The 19,198-nt window shown below is 35.6% G+C and overlaps 1 protein-coding gene across 7 annotated transcripts in view; it reads left to right on the top strand.

Annotated features, from left to right (window-relative positions):
• LOC110351136 (uncharacterized) overlaps positions 1-17,386 on the top strand; it is an 86,904-nt gene extending 69,518 nt beyond the window's left edge. For 4 of the 7 annotated variants that reach the window (XM_087181985.1, XM_087181986.1, XM_087181987.1 and 1 more), the window contains exons 3-5: positions 11,264-11,390; positions 11,590-11,650; positions 13,187-17,386. In XM_087181985.1, the coding sequence (XP_087038111.1) occupies positions 11,264-11,390; positions 11,590-11,650; positions 13,187-14,537 (1,539 nt within the window). In that variant the 3' untranslated portion in view covers positions 14,538-17,386. Of the gene's footprint in view, positions 1-8,817; positions 8,914-11,263; positions 11,391-11,589; positions 11,651-13,186 lie in introns of all 7 variants that reach the window. The other 3 variants (XM_021266303.2, XM_087181989.1, XM_087181990.1) reach the window with 2 other exon arrangements.
• The last annotated feature ends 1,812 nt before the right edge of the window (positions 17,387-19,198 follow it).

Raw genomic sequence — 19,198 nt, 5'->3', positions numbered from 1 at the left:
GCAGTGAGGCCAGAAGACACAGAAAGATCACAAACTCTAAGAAGTTGTTAAAGGCAAGAGAAAAAGGCAGAATGAAAGAACAAAGATGTGAATAGAATCATCCAACAGCAACAGGGAGGCTAGATACGAAATTTACTTTCCTTTAAACCTAATGATAATCAAGAGAAGGAAAAAGAGAAGAAAAAAATAAGGGAGAAATCCAAATTCAGTGCAGAAAGGAACAAATGGGGAGATGAGCAATGTGGGACAGCGAGAGAATGAGTGAGAGAGAGAGAGAGAGAAAGAAAAGATGAAAGAAAGAAAAGAAAAGCAAAACTTTGAAGGGTAGGAAAAAATAAAAATTAAGAATTAAAAATAAGAAAAAAAAATTTTTTTTCTTTTTTTTTTTGTTTTTTGCAAATAGCAGTAGAAGTTATGGGCCTCCTTCAGGGTATGTCTCTGCTGTCACAGTAGGCAATGTAGGAATCCCTGTGCATATACAAGTCAATGAGTCTCAGCAAGCCAGCAGCAGACCAAGTACAGTGGTCTGATGTGCCTTTATTGTAGAGATTTTCTTTACTTTTCTTTTCTGCTGAGCTTCAGTTTTCATCGAGGAGCCTGAGAGGTCCTCTTTCTGTTACTAACTTCTGCCCTATTTTGTGGTGCTCAGGACAAGGGTCTTTATAATCTCCTGTGCCTCTGTAGTGTGGGACCAGGTAGCAGAAAAGCCAGAAGGTAGGCGGAGCACGGTGGGGGGCGGGCCCACGACTGGGCGTGGCTAAGCGGACCTCACCGTGCCGTGGGCGTGGCCCGGGACTGCCGCGGAGCTTCAAGGTGCTTGTCTCTCCTGGCTGGTTACAGTTTAGAGAGCGTCGGGTGGGGGTGGGCTGCAAGATGCCTCTGGACCTCACAGTGCCGTGGGCGTGGCCGTGGAAGGCCGCTGAGCTTCAACGTGCTTGTCTCTCCTGGCTGGTTGCAGCTTCAGTTCCAGTCTTAAGATGAAGAAACAGACACATTTCTCTACTAACTACTTAGGAAGAAAAAAGTACAAAACAAATTGTTACTAAATTTTAAATGAATGGGGATCAAAAATATAGTTTTCTGTGGATAATTTAAAGAGCTAGTGTTTTTGTGGAATGGGAAATAAATGGATGAGAATGAATCAAATTTGGGTCAGCATCAGTGTAACATACAGCATTGCAAATATTCTGTTCTTAAAATGTGAGGAGGAAATACCAGTGTGAGAGAACTGAGTAAAGCCTTAGTGAGTTTGGCCTACCTACCTTTCATGATTTTGTGAGACAAATTAAACCCTTTTCTCTGTGATTTACCAAATTTGAACACTTGTGTTTAGAAAAGGAAATGGGCTATGCATCAAATTTTTGTTGCCAGATGCACAAATATACAAAGGTGTCATTGAGGTCTGGGGATGTGGTAGATTAGTTGCAGAACCTTGCCAGCATATGGAATTATCTGAGTTTAGCCACATTATTAAGAAAACTTAAGAAGGAAAGAAAAAGAAAAATTTTGAGTTGAATTGAAATTGCACTGAAGATCTTCACAGGCAAGATGACAGAATGATGAGTGCCAGCAACACAGCTTCTCCAAGACAAGTGCCTGGAGCCTGGAAAACATCAACTCGGACAGCAAACTGAATGTGAAGGGTACAGGGAACTGTGAGGCAACAGACAAAGGAGAAGAAAATAAGATCCATTACTACAGAAGAAATTGCTCAGCAACACAGCCCGTGCAGTGATGTGTAGTCAACAGTGAGGGGTAGTCAACAAAAACAGTTTTGCTGTGCACTAGGAAATGGAGACTGGAATTAGATTGGAAGAATTTTATGTCATCAGAGACAGCAGTGAGACCACAAGACACTGCTTCTTGAATTGCCCCTCCCAGTGTCAACAATTGGTGAGTGCAGGGGAACAGTTCCCACATAGTCTCTCAAGGACTAGAGTGTGGAGGGGTTGCCATCTTATTTCAATAAGTTCAGGGCTTAGTAGATGTCTAGAGTGTTCCACCCCACAACATCAGAATATACATTTTTCTCAGCTACACTTGGAACATTCTCCAAAATAGACCACATACTACCCCATAGAACATGCTTAGGTAAATGCAAAGAAATTTAAATCATCTCATGCATATTATCTGACCATAGTGCCGTTAAATTTTTGTGCAATTAAATTGAAAATCAATAGCAAAAGAAACCAGAAAAACTCCATAAACACATGGAAATTAAATAAGATCCTACTAATTAGCCGGTCACAGGTGAAATTAAAGGAGAAATTAAACAATATCTACAATTAAATGATAGTACCAATACAACATACTACAGCTTATAGGACACAATGAAAGCAGTCCTAAGAGGGAAATTTATAGCAGTGAATTCTCACAGGAAAACAGAACAAGCGCAAATAAATAACCTAATGTTGAACCTCAAGCTTCTAGACAAAGAACAAGTCATCCCCAAAGCTCATACAAGGGAGGAAATTATAAGGATCAAATCAGAAATTACCTTATGAACAAAGGAAAGAAAAGACCCAAATTCATGCAATAAGGAATTAAAAGGGTGAAATCACAATAGTCCTGTGGAAATCCAGATCATCAGTACTTACTTTGAGAACTTGTACTCTAATAAGATGGAGAACATAGAAGAAATGGACAGATTCCTAGATAAATATGAATCACCAAAGCTGAAACAAGATATTAAAATTCCAAATAACCCAATATCAGCAACTGAAATGAAAATGTAATTAAAAATTTAATAGCTAGGCATGATGGTGCATGCCTGTAATCCCAACACTGGAGAAGCTGAGACAGGAGCATCACCACAAGTTTGAGGCCAGCCTGAGCTACATAGTAAGTTCAGGGCCAGCCTGAACTATGAAGCAAGATCCTGCCAGAGAAAGAGAGAGAGAGAGACTTAGCAATAAAGAAAAGCCTATGTCCTAATGGTTTTGCTGCTAAATTCTACAAGAAATTTAGAGATCTAATGCCAACTCTCCTCAAACTCTAATGAAATAGAAAGAGAAGCAACACTCCCAAAATCATTCCTGGAAACAAAAGGAGAAAGGCCCAGCTGAAAAGGAGAACTACAGACCAATCTCCTTAATGAACATAGAGGTAAAAATCCTTAGTCAGATACTGGCAAACATTGCAGCAAATCATCAAGAGGATTATATACCATGATCAAGTAGGATTCATCCCAGTAATGAAGGGGGATGGTTCAACATATGCAAATCAATAAATCAAATACACCATATCAACAGAGCCAAAGACAAAAATCATATGATCATCTCAATAGATGCAGAGAAAGCATTTGACAAAGTTCAACACCCATTCATGATAAAACCCCTGCAGGAAAATGGAATAACTGGTCTTTATCTCAATGTGATAAAAGTCATCCATGACAAACCAACACCCAACATCCTACTAAATAGACAAAAACTGAAAGCTTTCACTCTAAAATCAGGAACAAGACAAAGCTGCCCACTGTATGTTTATTAACCAAATTCAGTAGCATAGCTGGATATAAAGTCATCACTCAAAAATCAGTAGCCTTCCTGTACACAAACTCACTGAGAGAAAAATTAGAGAAACAACACCTTTCAGAACAGCATAAAAACGAAAGAAAAATACTTAGGAATCACGCTAATGAAGTAAAAGACCTCTATATTGAAACCTATGGTACTCTGAAAAAAAGAGATCAAAGAAGATATCAGAAAATGGAAAAACATCCCTTTTTCTTAGGTTGGAAGAACCAATATAGTGAAAATGGCCATACTTATAATAACATAAAGTTATTATACAGATTTAATGCAATGCTGACCAAAATTCCAACAGCCTATCTCATAGAATTAGAGAAAACAATCCTAAAATACATTTGGAACCTAGAATAGCAAAGGCAATTCTGGACAAGAAAGTCAAGGCATCACAATCCCTGACTTAAAATTATGCTACAAAGCTACTGTGATAAAAACCAGTGTAATGGCAGAAAAACAGACCTGAAGATCAGTGGAACAGACTAGAAGATATGGAAACAACCCCATAGACTCAGCTACCTTATCTTTGACATAGTGGCCAAACACATTCACTGGAAGAAGGATAACCTCTTTAATAATTGGTGCTGGAAAAATTGGCTTTCTACATGCCGAAGACTAAAATTAGATCCATGTCTCTTACCATGCACTAAACTAAAATCAAAATGGATCAGAGATCTAAATATTAAAACAAATATTAAATCTGCTGGAAGAAAAAAATAGGTAGTACTCCTGAGGACATAGGGATAGGCAAAGACTTCATGAACCCAGACTGCACAGGAAATAACACAAAGAATCAACAACTGGGATCTCATCCTATTAAAAAGCTTTTGAACTATAAAAGAAATAAACAAAGTGAAAAGACAGCCCACAGAGTGGGAAAGATAAAGGACTAATATCTAGAAAACACAAAGAATCGAAAAAATCAGATCTCCCACATTTAAAGACACAGTCCAAATCTGGGCATCTGAAATGAACAGACCCTTCTCAGATGAAAAAATACAATTGACAAGTAAATATATGAAAAAATGCTCAACATCACTGGTCATTCAGGAGAGGCAAATGAAAACAACACTGAGGTGGGGGGGGTAGGAGGGAAGAAAGGGGAATGGGGAAAAAAACAAGAACCAAGTTATATCATGTACAGGTACAAGTTATCAATAATAAATGTGATCATAATATGTACCTGAAATGTACCAATAAACTTAATGGGAAAAAAATAAAATATAGCTCTGATGATTGAAGACAACACTGAGATACCATCTCACTCCAGGAAGACTGGCTACTATCAAGAAATCAACCAACTACAAATGCTAGCAGGACTGGGGGAAAAAGTAACCTTTCTCCACTGTTGGTAGGAGTGCAGACTGATGCAACCACTATGGAAATCGGTGTGAAGATTGCTCAGAAAACTAGGATTAGTGGTCCCATTTGACCCAGCTATTCCTCTTCTGGGTATCTTCCCAAAAGAATTAAAAGCACCATGGCACAGCAATATATGTGCACCCATGTTTATAGAGACACAGTTTGTAATAGCCAAATCTTGGAAACAGCCCAAATCCCCATCAACTGATGAATGGATTTAAAAAAATGTGTTTTTTCTGTACAATGAGGATATTACTCAGCCATAAAGAAGGATAAATGAAACATTTATAGCTAAATGGAAGCATCTTGAAGCTATACTCTTAAGTGAAATAAATCGGGCACACATATGTAAATATCACATTGTCTCTCTGATGTAAGACACTGAAAGTGTAAATGGGGACCAAAATGTATAATGGACAATGTGAAATAAAAAATTGTTGGGACCGGGGATTTAGCTGAGTGGTACCACACCTGCCTGGCAAGCGCAAAGTCCTGAGTTCAATCCCTGGTACCAAAAAAAATTGTTCAAAAGGAAGGGGAAACTACAGAGATGGGAGCAGGAAAGGAAAGAAGGAAAAAGAAAAAATGTGAAAAGAAGGAAAAACTGGAAACAGCTTTTGTAAATAAGGAGGGGAAGAGGGATTGAATGGAGGGGAGGGGAACTGGAAAAAAAAGGAATCAAGATACATCATGTACAAGTACAGATTCCTTACGATGAATGTGATCATTTTATATACCTGAATTATACCAATAAAATTAAATTTAAAAAAATTATACTGAAATCAGAATCTGGAAAACATATTTATATTCTTTTCCTGTGTCCACTGAAGAATTAGTCACAATACTCATGGTATGAAAACAATATAAATCCACTTCAGTGGTTCTGTTAGTGACTTTTCAGTTGCTAATAAAAATAAATCTGGCACAGTTTAAAAGGAGGGAAGGATTACTTTGAGTCAATTTCAGAGGCTTCAGTCCTTGTTCAACCTATAGAAAGGCAGATACAGCATTACAGAAAGGCATGGGAAGGAAACCTGGTTACTCTCATTTCATGCAGGAAAGAGAAGTGTAGGAATGGAATATACCATTGTAGAGGATTTTCGTAGTGATCTTTCCATAAAAACATCAATAAGTTCATCTACAAATGGCAGAATCAGCATGTTGCAACTAACCTCAAAACCTTGAAACAAAGCCTACAGAACCTTGCAACAAAGCATACAGAACATGGCATTTCGAGCCTTTTTTATTTTATAAAATGTTTGAGTGCATATAAATAGTATAGTTTATTATACAATGGAATATTTAATCTCAAAAAAGGACATCTTGCCATTCATTTCAATATGTATTAACATGGAGATCATTAAATGAAATACTTCAAGCATAAAAATTACAGCGTGATCACATTTGTACTAAGCATCTACAATAGTGCACTAAACACAAGGAGAGAGTTTAGTCATCGTTGACATGTGTGAAACTATGAAAAGATTAATGAAAAGGTGCAATTTTTTTTACACAGTACAAACAGGCTCTGGAGATCTGATGATTATGTTGAATGTTACACTATCCTACGTAGGTTTGAAATTGCTAACAGTAGCTTTTAGTATTTTCATCCCATGCTCAAAAATAACTGTATTAGTTGATAGAGATGCTAACAAGACAGGTTGTGAGAGTCATTTCTCAATATAGACATATAGTGACATATTTAATTGTACAATTTCAATATATATAATTTTATTTGACCATGTTGTCTCAATGAAATGAATTTTAAATTGTCAAATGAAGGAAATTTAAAATGACTATGGCTATAAATATGTAAAAATTCAAGCATTTACTGCTTTTTTAGCAAGGCATTATAGTTTTGCCTTACTTTAATTTCTGAAAAAGAATGGGAATATTTTAATCATTTTTATACTTGATTCATTGGAAATGTGATAAAATTACTTTGGGGAGATAATGTGGGAAATAATTTACATTTTATCAGATCATTCCTCCCAAGACAGTAAGCTAAAAATATGTTCAAAAAATGTTCTGTATTTTTTGTTTTAAATACTTTTATCATTATAACTATTGCATGATTTTTGCTTTTTACTAAAGATTTTCTTACTGAGATTTTGAATGTATTAGATAAAGCTGCATGTATGTCTCTTGGACCCTGTCCCTGGGTCCCTAGGTAGTTGTTTTGAATTCCATGTAGAGATTTTTGTCATAGGTTTCGTATTGGTGCTGACTGAGTGAAGCAGCGCTCCATTCATGAACTTCCATTACCCACCCATGGCAGTAATTTCATGGTTTAGTAAGGGAAGGAAAATTGGTGACTACCTACATGTGGATAGGTAAATCATTCAGATTGGAATAGCAAATGGAAATACCACTTTTCACTATCTGGATATTACCATTATTGCTGGTATACCATTCACCAACAAAATGTTTAAAGCTTCTGTTTTTGTACATTGCAGCTGCCCTAACCAAAAATATCAAGAAGGTGTTTTCAAGAAATAATTATAGTTCGGAATTCTGAAGGATAATAAGTCCAAGATCAAAACACAAACAAATGTTTAGTAAAGTATAGATGGTGTCTTCTAGCTGTGTCCTCACATAGCCAGATGGATTTTAGTCTCTTATGTGTATGTGTATCACATTATTAAGAGTTCTGACTTCATGACTATTCATTCCCAGTGTCTCCACCATCTCATTCCATCATATTGGGGAGTAGGATTTAACACATGAAATTTGGGAAAGCTTAGCCATTCAGAGCACAAGTCAATTATATGAGGATATACTGTATATTGAGCAGTATTAGGGATTGTTTATGGCTTAATGTTTTCCCAAGCAATATACTGACTTATAATCCACACCAAGAAGTTATATGGGTTAGAAACGTAAGTATTCCATTTAGAATTTAGAAAAATAATGAAACTCTAGATGTTATGAAGAAAATGAGAGGTAAATATCCAAGAAGAAAATACAAATTTGACTACCTTGTATATTGAGATCACGTATAGCAAATATTAAAAGATCAATAACAGAAGCAAAAATTGGTCCTATTTTCATGAATGACTTTATGATGTCATCAGGCCCTTGAGCTTTTTATGTTTACCTCCCAGAACCACAGCCAAGTATCACATGGGATGGAAGAATGTTGAAGAGACAGATTAAGATGTTATCACAGGAAATGAGTAGTATCACCATGGTATGATGCCAAGAATCCACTTTATAGTCATAGACCCATGTAATACCTTTCCTAAATCAATTTCTCTCCCTTCTCCCCATTTCTTCTCCAAAATGAATATAGGTTTTAGCAGTGCCATCTCTCTTCACTTACCTCCAAAATCTGACTGCTAGTGAGACCATTCTATTGAGTTCTCTACCAATAAATTTCATATTCTCAAAAACAAATACTCCTGCCTTATTATTTCTACTTTCATCCACCTCTTCACTGTCTAGTGCAGCCCTGTCCTCATTGGTCTTTTGCTTTGGAAAACTCAAAATGTACGTGAAATTGGATGAGATACGTTTTACCTCTCTAGCTCTTCTATATAGTCAATACCTGCTTGCATTGTGTGTGTTTTTAACACTAGAAATACTCATCTTGCAACCACATCAAAATTGCAAGCTGGTATTTGATGCCCTGTTACCACACACTTAGAAACTGAGGGATTACTACATGCCCGATATTGTCTATAAATTAGATTCTTTAACTTTCTAATGATTTTATAAAGTCTGGTTTTATTTGACACATAATTTGCAGATGCACCAGAGGATAGAGATCCCAATATCACACAGCTGGACATGAGACAAAAGGCATATATGTGTCTTTAGCTAGAATACTAGATCTATGCCATTGCTGTCTAGCCTGGCTGGGAAATTTATATTTCTTAATTAATCATGCCTCCTTAATGATTGTCTCTGTCCATGACTTCTATGTCCTCAGGGAGACAAAATACTGGAGCACTCACCAAAAGTGGTGTCTAAAAAGTCCTGTCCAATTGCACTGCCTTGAGAGCTTCTGGGACATAAAGGAACACAGGTGAAAAGGAAAAAGCATATAGACAAGAAATGCCTTTGAAGAGTTACCACTATAGCAATGGAGCTTCAAATAGTTTTGAATATGTGCAATTTTAAGTTTTATATTATACTGTGCCAATATTATCAGGGATATTTGAATGTTTTACTTAAGGTTTTGTTAGGAATATCTACATATCTTTGTGGATAATCATTGTGGGCTCTTTGGAATCTACACCTATGTGTAATTAATATATAAAACAAGAGGCCGCTATAATTTGTATGAATATTGGGAAACCATTTACCCCCTCTTCAGTAATATGTTTGATTTAGCATAAGTTCATGGCCAGATGTCTGTCAGTATAGAATTTGTTCTGCCCGTTGTGAAAACAGAATCTAAAGTAAAATAAAGTTCTGGGGTAGATCCAGAAAAGATGTTCAGTGTAGGTGTAGTTATCCTGAACTGTGGTGCACTGCCAAATTTGGGACTGATGTGGGCTGTAGTATTTACAGTGTAAAATATTGCATTCAAGGATACAAGTGAACAGATTTTACCCACAGTGCTTCTTACAATCAATATGTAGTATCTTTCTATACTTACATGTTTTTTCACTGCAAGAAACATCATCTGTTGCTTAAAAATTTCACTCGATTTTGACACTATCTCAAATTAATGTCTGAATCTTCAGATATAATCTTGCTATTCTGTTAGGACTCTTTTTTGTCTTACACTAGTCAAATTTGGGTTCCAGTGTAACCCACTTTTACCCAACTTGGCTACAAATTTCACATTCTCACAATCTACCCTTCTGTTCTAATTTTTTTTTCTTCCTGATTTCTTGGAATAAATCACAGGACTCAGGAAGACACTTAACTTGCTTAACTTACTTTTTTCTCATTGCTGAGACAAAAGATCCAACACACAAAGTTAAAGAGGGAAAGGTTTATTTAGCTCACAGTTTGTAGAGGTTTCAGTCCATAATTGACTGGCTCCAAGGCAGAGTGGCATGGCAGATGGGTATCACAGAGAAGAAATACTTCATGGCAGGCAGAAGGTAGCAAAACAAGCAAGAGACCATAACAACATCTTTCTGCCCCTTTTATCTTATCCAGACTACTTAGGGCAGGTAGCACTCATACCCTTCATCATAGTGCCCTTGAGCCTAGCCCCAGTGTCATACACTCTAGATCCAGCCACCTCTGAAAAAACTCCATAGACTGCATGAGGCTTTGGGGGGACATCTAAACACATCTAAACATAACATTGCTCTTACCATTTAATGAGAAAAGAACCCAAAAGCAGCCAATGCAAAAGGTTCATGGCAATGTATGGGGCAAGGCTATCTCACTATAGTGGAACTTGCATACCTCATCTGGAGGCCTCAAACTTCTTGTGCTGCCATGTGTTGACCAGCCATAAAATTTTGGTCACCTCATCATTTGGGCATGTTCATGAAAGACTGTAGTATATTCCCATAATTTGCTCTGTGTCTTTGATGATTAATTCAATGTCAGCTCTCTTCAATTCACATAGGTCCAGTGGAAGGACATAATATTTCAGCCAACTGCATAATTACAAACAAAATTACTTTCTAAAATTTCACCTTCAAAGCATTCCTCATTTTTTCTGGATTTCAGATAATTTGCTATCTGGAATCTAACTGAGTTCCCCACCCACTAACAATATTATTAACCTACAAAGTACAGGATTTTCACTTGAAAAATTTCAAGAGTCTTAGAAGCTCATGGCCCCATTTCTCTTTCTTATGCCATCTTAGAAATTTTTGTATCTCTGAGACAAGTGACCATTTCATGTCATTGAACTATAAGATAATGTCTTCATCAATCTAATTTCATTCTTCTTAAACATTCTACAGTAAACACCATTTTCATTGACATTTTTAATTATCATTCACGAATTTCACTTAGTGTCCAATTAAGGCTTTATCTAAGAAATTAGGTTCAAGTTTCAAAATGCTGTCTGGATAGAATCAGATAAGGAATCAATTCTCTAAAAAAATAAGTGAGAAAAGGTATTTTCTATAATCTGTCAGCAATTCATTAGATATTCATTTACCCAGTTGTTTTACTTGGATGCTGATCTTGTAGGCTCCCTCTATGAACCATGCTTTAGAGACAGCATACAAATAAAACTGCGGTTAACCAGCAGAAGAACAGTGTTTTCATTCTGCTATTGCTTTAGCAATAAATTCCAAAGCAGCAAGTTTAGTAACATGTGCATATGGCTAGAGGATATGACCAAGATGTGAAGTAAGCATTTGGAGGACTCAGCCTCATTTCAGCTTTATGAGTAGAGTTGAGATGTTTCATGTTGTGAATCTCACTCTTCTGAAAATATATTTCTCATGATTTAGGAGGCAGTGACCTTTGAGGATGTGGCTGTGAACTTCACCATGGAGGAGTGGGCTTTGCTAGATCCATCCCAAAAGAAGCTCTACAGAGATGTGATGTGGGAAAACTTTAGGAATGTGGCTGCTATAGGTAAAGAGTAAATCACTTTCTCATTTATGTAATCAGAGACCACTGGTTATTGTGTATCAGTACAGTTTCCTTAATTGGAATATGGAAACATTTTGATGGATCTTCCAAGCTTGGTCACATCATACCACATATCTAATGAATCTATTAAATGTTATGTAATATAGTAACTCATCACTACATTTCTGTTTCTACACTTTAGGAAGAAACTGGGATGACCAGCAAATTGAAGATGAGTACAAAAATTGCAGGAGAAATTTAAGGTAATTTGCACTCACAAGAAAAATAATGTTTCTTAAAATAGTATGAGTAGACATACTAAAACTAATCATACTGTACAAGTGAAGCCATGTTCATATTTCTTTAATCTCAAAAAATCTCTCCAAAGATGCATGCATGTTGAGTATAACCTGACAGTTGAATATTTAATATATTCCAATATCTGAAACTTAGGGAGTACTGACAGTATGCCACAAGTGACATTATCTAATGTATCAGAAAAAAACAAGTTACTTTCCATGCTCAAGATTGTAAAAATGTTGTATGAAATTCTATTTAGGCATTGACTATCGGTGTATATAAATTTTGTGTTTAGACAAAGAGTTATGTTCAGGATATTTAATTATATATACATGAGTATTTTTTAAAGACCAGTTGCATATCAGACATATTATGTAAGGAATGCTTTATGTATTTAAATGTGCTGTGTACACTCAGTATTTCCAAAATTGCTAACCTTGTGAAACTATTCAAAATGCAAATGAATGCCACTGTTTTGATAATAACTGTTTTCAAGAAATCCCCCAAAGCACTCATCCATTCATATTCCAAAATATTATTATGTTCATCCCTATACTGTTCATGGAAATATCATGTAGTATAATTTCTATGGAAATATGTGTAGAGATTCCTCAAAAAAGAAAAAATAGAAGTTCCATTAATTCTCCTAGGTATGTAATCCCTAAAGTTAAAATAATTATATTATACTGATATATCCATACTCATGTTTATAACAGCACAACTCACAATAGCTAAGCCTTGGAAACAGCCTAGATACCCATTCACAGATGAGTAGATTAAGGAAATATGAAATAGCCCAGGTATGATAATGGATGGTTGGAATCCTAGCACCTTGGGAAGCTAGGCAGCAAAATCATACATTTATGCTCAGTCTGGGCAGTTTAATGATTGCCTCAGTGACTGTCTCAAAAAATAAATAAGACTGGGGTTGTAGCTCAGTGCTGAAATCCTGACTTCAGTCACCAGGACTGAAAAAAATATGGCATACATACATTACGGAATAGTATTCAGCCATAAAGGACAATGAAATGATGTCATTTTACCCAAAAATGAATGGATCTGGAACCCATAATATTAAATAAGTCAGACAGAGAAATTTCAGTTTCATATGATATATTTTGTATAAGAGATACAAAATAAGAATGAAGGAGTAAAATAAAGGAGAGAGAAGAGAGGCAGGCATTTTGGAGAAGGCTGAAAAGGCTCAGTGGAAGCAGGAGGTGTTAAAATCTTGGAGGAAAAGATATCAAAAATAACATATGGGATGCATATGTACCAGTTCTTCAAATGTATGACAAACATGTCTATTACAAACTCCCAAGTGAATTACTACTGTTTTGTTGAAAGCTGTTTTCACAGCATCATCCAGAGTATACTGTGAATTTAAAATCAAATAATCCAAGGGGCATCAAACCAGACCTTCTCCTAGTAAATCATTAATAACAAAACAATTTAATTAATGTGATTGGTTTTTTTGTTATCTTTTTATTCTTTTATAGAAGTGAAGGAGAGAAATGCTGTCAATATAAATTATGTCAACAACATGGAGAAACGTTTTTTTGGACTCCAGATACTAATGTGCACATGAAAGTGGTTGGTACCAAACCAGGTGAAAGCTTTGCTTATAGAAAGCCCCTGATTAATCATTCATTGTCTAATGTCCCCATCATGGCCAACACTAGACTGGAATCCTATGAGTGTCAGGGATTTAAAGAGATGCTATCTAACAAACATGGGAACACCTCCACTGCCTTCCAGTCCTTTCAGAAACAAACAAAAGCAAATCCTAGAAATAAACCCTATGAATATAAGCAAGGTGGAAAATCCTACTCTACAGACATTGAAAGAAGTAACACTGAAGAGAAACCTTTTGTATATAAACAAGATATGAAAGCCTTCAGTACAACCAACTTTGTTCAAATCTGTGAAAGAAATCACAGTGAAGTAAATACCTATGTATGTATACAATGTGGAAAAGCTTTTAATTCTCTCCATGACATTCAGATACATGAAAGAGCTCACACTGGAGAAAAACCCTATGTGTGTAAGCAGTGTGGGAAAGCTTTCAGCACACACAGTCATTGTCAAAGACATGAAAGAACTCACACTGGGGAGAAGCCCTATGTGTGTAAGCAGTGTGGGAAAGCTTTCAGAACACACAGTAATTGTCAAATACATGAAAGAACTCACACTGGGGAGAAGCCCTATGTATGTAAACAATGTGGGAAAGCCTTCAGCAGACAAGACAATTGTCAGACACATGAAAGAACTCACACTGGGGAGAGACCCTATATATGTAAGCAGTGTGGGAAAGCTTTCAGAACATACAGTCATTGTCAAAAACATGAAAGAACTCACACTGGGGAAAAGCCCTATGTATGTAAGCAGTGTGGGAAAGCCTTCAGCAGACAAGGTAATTGTCAAAAACATGAAAGACTTCACACTGGGGAGAAGCCCTATGTATGTAATCAATGTGGGAAAGCTTTTAGCACACTTGGTAATTGTCAAATACATGAAAGAACTCACACTGGGGAAAAACCCTATGTATGTAAACAATGTGGGAAAGCTTTCAGGACGCATGGTAATTGTCACATACATGAAAGAACTCACACCGGGGAGAAACCTTATGTATGTAAGCAGTGTGGTAAAGCTTTCAGTAGACGCTGTACTTACCAAAAACATGAAAGAATCCACACTAGGTCAAATCCCTATGTAAGTAAGCAATGTGGGAAAGCTTTCAACACACATGGAAATTGTCAAATACATGAAGGCCTCACACTGAGTAGAAATGTTGTATATGTAACTATATGGCAGTGCATTCAGTACGCAGGGATATTGTCAAATACATGAAAGAAATTATACCAGAGAGGAACCCTGTGTACACAAGCAATGTGGAAAAGTCTTTACTTCAGTCATCATCATGTACATTGAAAAAGTAAGAACGGAGTTGACTGTAAATATATAAAGGGATTATACTGACATGAAAAGACTCATAGTAGAGGCAAACCTTTTCTTTGTAAGCAATATAAAGTCAATATAAACAGGTATCATTACATACGTGGAAATATTCATAGTAGAATCTGAACATATGTGAGCAGTGTGGAAAATGTTTAATTTTTCTCAATGCATTCAGATACATGAAAGAATTCACATGGGAAAGGAGCCATATGTATATAATCAATATGGGACACCCTTCAATTTTTTCACTTAACTTGAAATATGTGAAGGAATTCACACTAAAGAGAAACCCTAGCTTAGTAATGTGAGAGCATTTTCTGATTCTATTCTCTCAGAAAATGTGTGCAAATTCACAAGAAGCATCAGTATAAATACAGACTAAGAAGTCTTTTTTTTTTGTCTTGGTACCAGGGATTGAACTCAGGACCTTGTGCTTGTGAGGCAGGCTCAGGCACCACAGCCAAATCCCTGGCCCGAAATCTTCATTTTTACATGACTTCCGATGCAAACATGGAACTGCATAGTGGAGAAACATATCAATGTATATTTTGTGGGGACACCTCTATACCCATTTTGGTGTTATTCATATTAGAAATGAACACAGCATTATGAGAAACCATTTATATAAGGGGTATACACAGTTGTTCAGTTATCCTACATGTAAAATTCATATCAGGTCAGAACCCTATGAACATACAAAGTTCCCAGTTGTAACTTATATTTAAAACTCCTTTGAACATTTCTCATGTAGTGCAAACCTATACAGGTAAGTTATATGAAAATAAAATATGAATTATTTTTCCAGAAAGTGCACAACTAGAGAAGATGTCCTAAAATATAAATAAACTTTTTTTTTTTGTACTGGAGATTGAACTCGGGACCTTGCACTTGCCAAGCAGGCAACAGAACCACTGAGCTAAATCCCCGGCCCAATAAACTCACTCTTTAAATATATCTGGATTACATATTTCAAAGTTCTCTTGTAAATATACTCATATAATTCTGTATGTTCTTATAAGCAATAGTATGGGAATCTAATGCTATCTTTTCATTAACTGATAAGTCATTATTTTGCACCATGTTAGATGCACAGGTGAATTGAAATGTATCTCTTATATGCCCATAGGTTACTATTTTTGTAGGTCATCTTTTGTCTCCTCTGTTTTGTTGTTTTTTTGTTTTGTTTCTAAAAATTGTGGCATACTATGACCTGAAAACTGAATTTTGGCTAATTGTAATTTTACCAGTAGCCTTTATGTATTTAAAGTTTTGATGCATATAGTCCATTTTGCCATTTTTCTAACAAAGGTATTTTTAATTGGATGCTATTTTGTAATTATAATGTATATTTTTAAAAAAATCTTTGTACATGTGTTTTACATTGTTTAACTGTTTTCAAACATCTTGTAGACTAGCAAACATTATGTTCCATATTATGAGAAGATATCTGTATGTATTCCAACATAATTATAGATTATATGCAGTATATAATTTTGCCTGTTTTTTTCTCTGATACAAGAGCCATTATAATGTGTATAAAATTTTAGATTTTTTTTTAAATCAAAAAGTTGACTTTTCATGCTTATATTGCCATGATTTATTTTGGTGGACAGCATACCAAAAACTATAAAGCTGTGAGTCTCCACCTGCCACTGAGCAGCAGGACCATATCTTTTCTCAAGCAAGACAATGAATTGTAGTAGTTAATCTCTCCACAAACTATAAATGATGGTATGATATGACAGAACATTCTCAAAAGAATTTTTGACAGTCTTGAAATTCAGGAAAAATGATTTCTATTCATCAAGATTAAACAAAATTCTTTATTCCTTGATATTAGAAATACCATTCAGTCTTTGGAAATTAATCTTTTACCTGGGAACCTCAAATTGCTCAGGAAAAGAAATAATTGACTACTTTTTGTGATTAAGATTGTGCTCTGGTTTACAACTTTAGAGATAAATTTCTACAATATCCTTTTTGTCATCAGCAATAAGGACCACTGTCTTATGATTGAAGGAAGTGATATATATACCTTCAGCCACAGAAAGACTTGTGCAATCTCTGAGTCCATCTCTGGTATCTTTGCCTTCTTTTTGCCTTTTTACTGCCTAACATTGAAGCATTTTGTATAATATTCTGGATTGTTTTCCCTATGAATGTAGCTGCTCAATTTCCCTTGGAGTTACATTCTGATGAGTCTGCCCTAAGGTGAAAGCATAAGTGACAAATGCATTAAGTATCTAATGCGAACAGTATACCTTATCCTATCCTAATTATGCTTAGACAAATTAGCAATCAGGTGGACAATATCATCAAACATTTTGTCTAATTATGAAATATAGAACATCTCATGTAATTCATAAAATGCACTACATTGCAGAGTACAGTATTTTTACATCCTTGAACATGTGGCTAATTATATTGCAGTTCATTTCTATTTCTTACCATCAACTTCAATTTACATAGTACAAATTCCAGCCAGAGATAGAATAGTCAAAGTAGAAGGCATTTTATCCTGAGCGCTTATATTTGCCACCATCTTAGAATTAAAAAAATCTTGCAACTACTGGTAGATCATAGCTGTTATGCAAGCCAATCAAGAATCCAGCTTAGGCAACTTAATGGGACCTTGTTTCAAAGTAAGTAATGAAAAACCTACTGATGTAGTTTAGTACTTTAATACTCTGTGTTAAAAGCTTTGTTTTTTTAATAAAACTAATTTATTCAGTTTTATTTTACTACTTATATGATTACATAATTATTATATTACATTTCATCACTGTTTCTATTCTTCCAAGTTTGTCCTTCCATCTGATAAAGTCAAACTTAGATAACACAGGTGTTCACCAAATGCACAAACCTCATAGTGATTGTTTTCCCATGGTGATCTACACATTTGCATGTATCACCATGTCACAAACATGAAATTCAGAAACGCTGCATATGGTTAATGTTATTATGCATCTTAGAGACAGTGAAGTCTACAATTCCAAAAATTCTGCTGGAATGAATACATCAGGCAGGGATAGCAGTTTAGGGCAGTAATTGTCCATATCCAAGAAAGAGTCATGTAAATAACTTAATTATGCACCTAAAAGTCCTTTAAAAATGAGCACAATTCAAATTTGAAGCCAATAAAAGAAGGAAATTAAGATCAGAGGAGAAATTAATAAATTGAGACTAACAAAAAAAATCACATGAGCATCTCAATAGATGCAGAAAAAGTCTTTGACAAAATCCAATATTCATGGGTTTTTTAATGAAAATATGTATGTATAAAATCACTGTCTAAATCTGGTAAAAGCCAGTTATGTTAAATCTGTCAACATTACATTAAATAGAAAAAAACCTGAAAGCTTTCCCTCAAAACATATCAAACAAAAGATGTCCATGATCACAATTCTTTAATGTACACCATGAAAGCTTGGCCAGAACAATCAAGGAAGAGGAAGAAAAGTAGATTCAAACCTTGGATTGTGTGTAACTTGGTATGTGAGTGTCCACAAGGTAAGCAAACATTTCTAAGAAGGTTTAACTTAATATATGAGTGATGTCTTGCAATGTGAGTAGTACATCATGCTGAATGTCAAATGATCATGAATTTTTTTCTCACTGCTTCGATACTGCTTTTATGAGTGGAATGAATTATTCTCGCAAACTAAGGATTTACTGTATACACATAGAAAAGAAGTCCAATTGTCATTCTCTTTAAAAAATGGTGCTGGAAAAATTGGGTTTCAACTTGCCAACTAGACCTATATCTCTCACTATATACTACACCTTAATCAAAATGGATCAAAGATCTAAATATTAAAACAAACACTAAACTTGCTAGAAGATAGGTAGAACTCAAAGACATTGCCATAGGAAAACACTTTATGAACAAAAACTCAGTCACAGGGGAACTAGTACAAAGTCAACAACTGGGATCTCATTAGAAATGTGCACAGCAAGAAAAAACAATAGGGTGAAGAAACAACCCACAATGTAGAAAAAAAAATTTTACCAGCTGTTTTTCAGACAAAGGTCTATCTAGAATATATAAATAACTTTAAAAAGTCAGACCTCCCAAATTTAAATACTCAATTCAAAAATGGGCATCTGAAATGAACAAACATTTCTCAGACAAAGTAGAAACAGCAAATAAACATGAAAAAATGTTCAACATCACTGGTCAAGAGATGCAAATGAAAACAGCACTGATATTCCACCTCTGGAAAGAATGACTGCTATCAAGAAATCAATTTAACAGGGCCCTGGATTTAGCTCAGTGGTTCTGCTGCCTGCCTCGCAAGCGCAAGGACCCGAGTTCCATCCCTGGTACCAAAAAAAAATGCTGGCGGGATTGTAGGGAAAAAGGAATCCTCCAGTGTTTGTGAGAGTGTAGAGTGGTGCAACCCCTGTGGAATTGAGTGTGGAGATTCCTCAAAGAACTAGGATTAGAGTCCCATTTGACCCAGCTATTCCCCTAATGGGTTATCCTCCCAAAAGAATTAAAAGAGGGCCGGGGATTTAGCTCAGTGGTTCTGCCACCTGTCTTGCAAGCACAA

This window comes from Heterocephalus glaber, unplaced genomic scaffold, assembly GCF_053883595.1.
Source record: "Heterocephalus glaber isolate CG9 unplaced genomic scaffold, H.glaber_assembly_v1.0 deba00001472, whole genome shotgun sequence".
NCBI classification, from domain to species: domain Eukaryota; kingdom Metazoa; phylum Chordata; class Mammalia; order Rodentia; family Bathyergidae; genus Heterocephalus; species Heterocephalus glaber.
The sequence above is the reverse complement of the archived record's forward strand: the minus strand, read 5'-3'. Positions and strand labels throughout refer to the sequence as shown.